This window comes from Aulonocara sp. 'chitande type north' Nkhata Bay, linkage group LG2, assembly GCF_057382095.1.
Source record: "Aulonocara sp. 'chitande type north' Nkhata Bay isolate Kocher_YH1m ecotype deep benthic linkage group LG2, A_spYH_male_GT1.1, whole genome shotgun sequence".
NCBI lineage: Eukaryota > Metazoa > Chordata > Actinopteri > Cichliformes > Cichlidae > Aulonocara > Aulonocara sp. 'chitande type north' Nkhata Bay.
Genome location: NC_141345.1, coordinates 29,695,575 through 29,704,016, shown reverse-complemented (window position 1 = coordinate 29,704,016; position 8,442 = coordinate 29,695,575). Strand labels below are relative to the sequence as shown.

The window sequence follows — 8,442 nt, the reverse complement described above, 5'->3', positions numbered from 1 at the left end:
TACTTTATCACCAGCTGTGACTACAGGTGATAATCAACCATGTTTCATAGGGATGTGACTACATTTAGAAATGTCACGCATTTTTAGGTATAAAGCAAAAGATGCAATGAAATAAATAAGCTATCACATATTAATCCAAATGAATTCACTGAAATACATCTGCACATTTCTGCAGCCTGACTTATTACACACGTGAACACAGTACACATTTGTTTACTGCAAGCTTGTTTCAGAGATGTGATGCAGTTAAATCTGTATGCGTCTGTTTCCTTGTAGTGTTAGTAGAGATGGTGAACCTGACACAATCCTGTGTTTGGTGTGAAGGAAACCAGTTAACAGCCGGTTTAGTAAAATTCTCTTGAACTCATGGAAAACTCATCGTCGTCTCGAAGTGAGCAGCTGAAGCGTCCCGTGTGATCAGAGGTCCTCGTCGTCCTCGCTCACCATGACGTCGAGCTCTTTGTCTTTCCGTACGACGCTCTCGGTGATGAACTCCTTGTGCTGCTCCTCCAGCTCACGCAGCTCCGCCTGCAGGCGCTCCAGGTGGAGCACTCGCCGGTTCCTCAGCAGCCGGCTGGGGAATGGGTTCATGTCGTTGAAGGCGATGCTGGTCAGCTTCCTGCATGGACACACGCAGGTGGAAAGGACTCGATCACCAACACAGAGGAACTGGAAACTGATCAGCTTGAGTGTTTCTGTTTTATGCTGCTTGATACTTCAGGTACTGCAGTTTGAGCAGGAAATACTGGACTGACTGGACCACATGTATCCGAGAGCTGCAGATACTTAAAAATCTTTAAATCGTTGTTACTGTGATCAGGGAAATTTAAACTTCTCACAAAATTTCAGTAAAAAGGGTTTGAAGCTCAAAGATTCAACAGCTACATCCGCTACACTTCTGAGAGTGTAACAGCTCGTAGATTAAGGCGGGTGGAGGCGAGTGCGTACCTGGCATTGGAGACGGTCTTTGTGAAGAAGCGTAGGTACTGGTAGATCTCCACGCTGTCGTGAATCTTCAGGATGTCGTCCTCTTTGTATTTGAACAGAGCCAGAGTGTATCTGAAGATCACCTGCAGCACAGACACGCATTTCATAACAGGACACTCACGCCACACAATTAATTGGAAACTTTGAGGAGGTGAGTCATAAAATTACTCTTTCAGTTGTGGTGCAGTTGGGCCCTTTACTCATTACAGCTCTGATCGATTTCCAATAAGCCACTTGGTTCCTCAGTTGCCAGATAATATTAACTTACTTGGTAGTTGAGCTTTAAGTTTAAATTAAACTTTTGGGTTGGATCTACGTAGCTGAAGCTGTTGTCAGCATTTATCCCTGTGTGGTATATATTTCTGTGTCTGAACTGTGATTTTATTTCCTGAGACAAACGATGTAAAAGCTGTGCTGCATTTGTCACATTGCAGAAACAAGCCCAAAGCCATTGTCCCGCTCATCGTCTGGATTTACGCTGCTTGTGGTAGACTGTGAGGTCGTTACTAGAATGATCTGCTTTCCCACTCCTATTTCATGTCACATGACAGTTCCCCATGCTTAGTAAACAATGTCTTATTACTCCTAAAATGTAAATAAAGACATCTAAAGGTGAAAACAAAATCATTTTTGTTTCCATGGACACTACTGTGGTGCATTCAAGTGTTGTCTGCATTTCTGTCATGGTGTGTTCGGGTGTATGGTACCTTGGTACCCTCATACAGGAAGGCGTCCCACAGAGGCATCAGGATGTCGCTGGGCAGACTCTCCACAAAAACCACCAGGAACCAGTTGAAGGTGACCAGAGAGACGTCAATGTTGTGATCCTCAAAGTGAGATGCCAGGCGAGGAAGCTTCTCCGCCATGAAGTCCTTCAGCACGCGCTGGTCCGCCTGAGCACAAAGACTCACAGAGATCAGCCTCACTGATCACTAAAACAGATCACAGCAGGCAAGCAGGTGAGTGTGTCTGCTGACCTGAGAGGCCAACCAGATTCTTGGTGTAGTAGTCCTGAGGCATGATGGCTTCCACCACTGCCACCAGACACCAGAAGGCGTCTTCGTCACTTTGGAGGACCAACAGAGCGAGGGCCGCTAACCTGTGGACATTCATGGAAGGTGAGGTTCTGCCTGGAAGGTGGGTCCACATAAGAACTCAGAGATAAAATTTATACTTTTGTTCTGACCTGTTGAGTACCTGGCAGTAGCCAATGGCAGGGTTATGCCCGGAGAAGGCCAGAAGGATGCGGCGGAGCTGCTGGAGGGCAGGGCTGGAGGGCGGGGCTGGACGGCGAGGAGAAGTGCTGATTGGTCGTCAGGGTTCGGTGAAGGTCCAGCTGGATCTGCCTGGAGGCAGGATTAGGAGCTGTCCGACTCTTCTCACACAGCTGGAAACAGAACAGGATTACTGAGTGCTCGCCAGCATTCCCGACAGGAAGAAGGAGGAGCCACCTGTGCTCAGGTGCGGATAAAGCACTCTCTCTCTCTACAGCTGTACCTGCTGATAGCGTTGCGTGTGGCACTCTTGGCTTGTCAAAGTTCTGGCTCGGACCAAACAGCGCCACACTCTCTGCCGATACTCCCGAGGGACGCCTTCACGCACCAGAATTTTGAGCTCAGGTGAGATGATGAAGTCATCGTCGGACCTGCCTGCAAGGTACTGAGCCCAGCGGCTCAGCAGGGGGTGCTCCAGACCCTCCTACAGAGACAATGATGTATGATATAAAAAGAGGATAACCATTATCTGTTAAGCATTATGTTACAATTTAACATAATGTAAAATTGTAACATTGTAAACATAATGTTACAATTTTACATTATGTTACAGTTTAACATCATATAAAATTGTAACATTATGTTTACAATGTTACAATTTACAAATTGTAACATTGTAAACATAATGTTACAATTTTACATTATGTTACAGTTTAACATCATATAAAATTGTAACATTATGTTTACAATGTTACAATTTACAAATTGTAACATTGTAAACATAATGTTACAATTTTACATTATGTAACAATTTAACATAATGTAAAATTGTAACATTGTAAACATAATGTTACAATTTTACATTATGTTACAGTTTAACATCATATAAAATTGTAACATTATGTTTACAATGTTACAATTTACAAATTGTAACATTGTAAACATGATGTTACAATTTTACATGATGTTAAATTGTAGCTGTTAAGGGTGGTGAGTTAGCGAACCTAGACGCGGACCTCTCGTTTAAGTTGAACAGTGTCTTTATTTACAGTGAAGCCAAAATCAATCCACAGTTATCCACAGTGCAAGTCCCTTCAGTGCTCCTCTCCCCGTCTCCCCTCGTGTGTCCACAAAACTCCCTAGAATCAGTGAAGTGTCCCCTTCCGTCTCTCCGTCTCGATCGCGTCCAGGCTTATTAGGCAGCTCAGAGTGGCAGCACTTACGGGTCGGAGGTAACAATCGCAGCGGAGAAAAAGCGGAGCGAGAGAGGAGAACAAAAAAACACACACACACAGGTCGACCGGTCGGGGCACCGTCCGACTCCGACAGTAACATAATGTAAAATTGTATTATGTTTACAATGTTACAATCCCTACCCTCACCTATGGCCACGAGCTGTGGGTAGTGACCGAAAGAACGAGATCGCGTATACAAGCGGCAGAAATGAGCTTCCTCCGAAGGGTGGCTGGCCTCTCCCTTAGAGATAGGGTGGGAAGTTCGGCCGTCCGGGAGGGGCTCAGAGTAGAGCAGCTGCTGCTCCACATCGAAAGGAGCCAGCTGAGGTGGTTCGGGCATCTGACAAGGATGCCCCCTGGGCGCCTCCTGGGTGAGGTGTTCCAGGCATGTCCCACCGGGAGCAGGCCCCGGGGCAGACCCAGGACACGCTGGAGAGATTATATCTCTCGGCTGGCCTGGGAACGCCTTGGGACGCTTGAGCGGTCAGCAAAAGTCGACTTCCCCCATCACCCACTCATTCACAAAATTTCCCTCGGGCCGTGAACAGGTGATATAGCAATCACTATTACTGACACCACGTGACCCAAAGCTACGCCTATCCACAACATTCCGGCCCCTAATTATTACATTTTTACAGTAATAATTACACATCCAACACCATAACTCACAACACACACTTCATCATATCACAGACACCCAGTGAGACAACATAACATACTCAAAAGTCCACCAAAGTTATTTTCTCATGTCTTCTCTTCTTTTCTTCTGTCTGCACATGGTCAGTCAGTCATAGGCCAGAGGTTACCAGCACTTAGCCTAAATATAGTCAGTCTGATGTACATCTCATAACATTAAAGTCAATTCAAAGTTAGTTATGTCACACTGTGTCAAAAATGTCATAGTCATGGGTCAGAGGCCTCCTGAAGAAGGCATATCTTTGTGATGGGTCTGCACACATGGCTGGTTGGGGTCTTAATCCAGACCTGACGCACAAGCCCCCTTTCATCTGGTGCAGCTCCGGTGACTCTCCCAATGAGCCAAGAACCACGAGGTGCAGAATCATCCACTATAAGGACCACATCTCCAGGAACAAAGTTACGTTTAATCCTTCCCCATTTCTGGCGCTCTAATTCTGTGACTGGGACTCTCTTTGCATATCCTCTAGATATAAGATCTGTCATGAAGGCAGTGTAGTCTTTATGAAAGTCTTTATCTCTGATGAACCTTTTCTTCAAACCTAAGGCTCGTTGCTCAATTGCACAGTTGTCAGGCATTCTTATGTCTCGGTCTTTTAGTGGCAGGGCAATGCTGTAGTGCCAATCCCCCAAAGTCACCATCTTGCTGGCCAATTCCAGGAACTTCAAGTCTTCCTTTGACAGCCCCATCTGTTCATCATTGCTGCTCTCAGGAAAATCCATCTTGAACTGCTGTTTCCATAGCTTGTCCAGTGTGACAGCAGAAACTCTGTTGGCGGTAACTGTTGCCAAACATCCTGGCCTTCCACAGCATTCTTGATTAAGTGGCCCATTCACAGTCCAGCCGAGCACAGTCCTAATGGCAAAGGGTCCATCACCTACACTCCGGATGACCTCCAAAGGTTCTAGAGCTCTGGGCATATTCATGCCAATCAAAAGCTCAACATTGGCCTTAATTTCTGGCAAATGAACATGCTTCAAATGTGGCCAGTCAACCAGGTCCTGTTGATTTGAGATGTTACCAATATCTACAGGCATTTTATGCTGAGTGAAGAGGTTAGGCATATCACAGTACATGTCACTGTCCAATCCAGCAACTTCAAGTTCAGGTACAATGAAACTGTCCACCACTTTCTCCTGTCCCATGGTGCGCAGGAGAATCTTTGTCCTCCTCCCAGCAATATTCAGCTTGTCCATAAGACCCGCTGTACAAAAGGATGCTGAACTCCCTTGGTCCAGAAAGGCATACGTTTCCACTATTCTTTGACCTCTCTTTGATTTTACTTTAACTGGCACAATGGCAAGCTTACAGTCCTGTTCACCGGCCCCAGTAAGACCACTAGTCTGGATCGTAACAGGAATGTTATCTGCCTCATTATTAGGTTTGATTTCATGTACAGTGTAGTGTAAGCATTAAAAGATCATAAAAGGAAACACTAACATTTATGTGAAACTAATTGTAATAAAAAAAATGAACAGGTGCTTTATAGATTTAAAAGAAAGAATCTGAAAACAACACTTTTTTGGTCTGAGTGATCAAAGTGGAAAACAGAACTGATGTTCAAGAACAAACCATAGCTGCACTAATATTACACATCTCCATTGTTGTGGTGAACAGACATGTTGCTTTTAAAACCACATGCAGTGTGTGACCGTGACTGTTCACTGAGACCATGAACGCCACTTCGCTGAAGCCTTCGCCTGCTTCTTCTTCTTCTTCTAAATTGGAAGCAGAAGGAGCACGAGCTGCTTTGATCTACTGAAAGGAAAAAGCAGAATATCTGAGTTGAAACCAGTCAGCTGAAACCAGTAAGACAGGAACAAATTCAATGCAGTGTCTCAGGTGGCTTAGCCTGTTACAACTGTTGATACAAGCTAAATACAGTTAACACACAGTGTCAGGGAGCTCCAGTGTGGGAACTAGTGGCTTTAGGTTTGTAGTCATTTAACTTTCATCCCTTCATTCATTTAATTCAGGAGGAAGAAATGTCAGGTGGGTGCAGGCTGGTTACATGCATTTGGTCCCATGCTGTCTTTAACTTGGTTCACTTTATGGCTGGGCTGTATGTGGGCTTATATCATGTTACTTGGGCAGGAGTTCCTGTCCCCTGTTAGACTTAGAAAGTTTCTCCATAAGTAGAGCTTCTAACTCTTCTAGCACATCTGTGGCTGACAGTTTTTTGGTGGCTCTTTTTACCCCACACTGGTTGTGAGTGTGTAAATAGCCCCACTAGTTATTTTGGGTTGCAGTTAACTTGGGAGGAAGAGGTAGGTCTGCCATGACTAGATGAATAACAATTATCTGGGATACATAAATTTCATAATGCATGCATGTATCTCTATAAACCTGCCTGAGGGCTGCCATTTTTTACATTCAGTTATTTCTTTGTTGAATCTAAATAATGAATGTGTTACAGTTAAACTGACACTGATCAGTGTAAATGGCTCATTGGGACACAGAAACCTTTAAATTAAACCCTATCACCTGATATCGAGTGTCAAACAATATCAAAGCTGTAAAAGCTGTTTACAGTCAGAATTTATAAAACTATGATTGTAAATAAATTCAAACAAGTGAGCTTTTCTCTTTGTGCTGAATATCAACACTGTGATTTCTTAGACTGTAAGCTTTACTTTAGCACAACCAGTTGTAGAAGCTGCCACTCCAAATGTCTTTTGATAACAAGAAAAAAATACCTTTTCAGTCCACGGCCTGAAGTTCTTCTCCGACATCTTCTGCCATCGGCTTTGTCTGCTGGTTTGAAGACAATAAACCACAAAAAGATGATTTAGTCACTTTGTCTGCGTCATGCAGCTCGAATGTGTCGTGTAACGATGTTGAATAGCTGTCGTTATCCCTCTGCTGTGTCAGTAGGATTGTACTGTACAGCATCTCATTGATATGTGAGGAATGCTAATGTAACACGATAACAGACTTACATCATTAAAACATAAAGGGCAGGAGATATTTAGATATTTTTATATTTATATTACATTTTATAGCTGACGGATATTACTAAATAGATAGAATTTACTAAATAGCTGGATGAACATGAAAAATATGACTATAATAACAAATGACCATGAGAGCCAGTAGAATTAATTCAACTGGACACTCAAAAGACGTCCTTAAATGCTCTTTAAGTGGCGGAACAGATGAACAAACAGTTAATCGCTTACTTGAGATGAAATCTGCTCAGCTACTTTGAAAACAGCTTCTAACTGGTTCATCCTTTAACAGGATGACTGCTCAGGGGTAAGGCCATCATGCAGTCCAGCAACCTTTATGGTTCTGCTTTGATTCACCAGGAACTATTAGGGAAACCTTCCAGTGCCTCCTGTGAAAGACACAGGCATAAACACACAAACATTTATTAACATGTTCCACAGTGTTCCAGTTTGATTTTCTCATCCTGTGGACAACAACGTACATGGATGCAGGTTTATTGTTAACTTTTGTAAGGTTTATTTAGTGAACATATCCAGCTGCAGCTCCACTGTGATCCTGAACTGGATAAGCACTTAAGAAAATGTGTCAATAAATGGACATACATCAACTTACTATATTTATCCAAACAGACGGGACCAATAATGCTTCACTGAGTTAGAGACTTTAATGTCTCTTCTATGTAAGAATGTCTCGTGCTGATATACCTGCAAACTTGACAACAAAGGTTTTTCAGACTGCATGTAGCTCTATGTCAGCTCACACATTTACATTTATGTCACACTTATTTCTGCTTTCCCATTTTATAATTATTACTTACATTTTGATTAGATACCTTGAGTTTGTAAATGATCAGATTACATAATTGGAATAAAATGTATCCAATTCAAGGTTGCGGGAGGATGAAGCCTATCCCAGCTGATACAGGACAAAGACAGGCTGCCAGTTTATCGCAGGGCTAACACAATATGTGTAACAGAAAATCCACTTAAATGTTTGATATTTCTTATAATAATCATAATTATGACTATTATTTAAAGGTTTCTTTATAAATACATTTTGATTTTTTATAACCTCTAAAATATAAACCTGAGCTGTTTCAGATTCTGACCTCTGACCTCACTGCAGCTCCCTCTTGGAAGTATGTCTGCTTCTTGTCCCCAGTGTTGACCACCTGCCCTTGATATCACGTACTGTACCTGAGGAACAAAAAAGGACAAACACTTGCCTTCATTTAAGAAGTACATTCATACAGAGGTAATCTATGGAAACACACTAGTTCAACCTTTGGGAGAAATCAGTTCCTGTGAAACATTTCTGTAAATTAACATCATATGGAGAATGAATGAAATGAGTTCTTCCG

At 42.9% G+C, this 8,442-nt stretch overlaps 1 protein-coding gene and 1 pseudogene across 2 annotated transcripts; both read right to left on the bottom strand.

Annotated features, from left to right (window-relative positions):
• Nucleotides 1-417: 417 nt before the first annotated feature.
• On the bottom strand, nt 418-4,045 carry LOC147338149 (TBC1 domain family member 2A-like; annotated as a pseudogene).
• On the bottom strand, nt 3,707-7,458 carry LOC147338148 (uncharacterized). 2 transcript variants are annotated; one of them, XM_086258508.1, is made up of 2 exons: nt 7,313-7,458; nt 3,707-6,887 (listed from the first exon to the last, which is right to left on the bottom strand). In XM_086258508.1, the coding sequence occupies exon 2, from the start codon at nt 5,327-5,329 to the stop codon at nt 4,340-4,342; it is 990 nt and encodes a 329-aa protein (XP_086114634.1). In that variant the 5' UTR covers nt 5,330-6,887; nt 7,313-7,458; the 3' UTR covers nt 3,707-4,339. The 2 variants fall into 2 exon arrangements, with proteins under 2 accessions (XP_086114634.1, XP_086114644.1); XM_086258518.1 differs by having other exon boundaries at nt 3,707-6,878.
• Between the last annotated feature and the right edge of the window lie 984 nt (nt 7,459-8,442).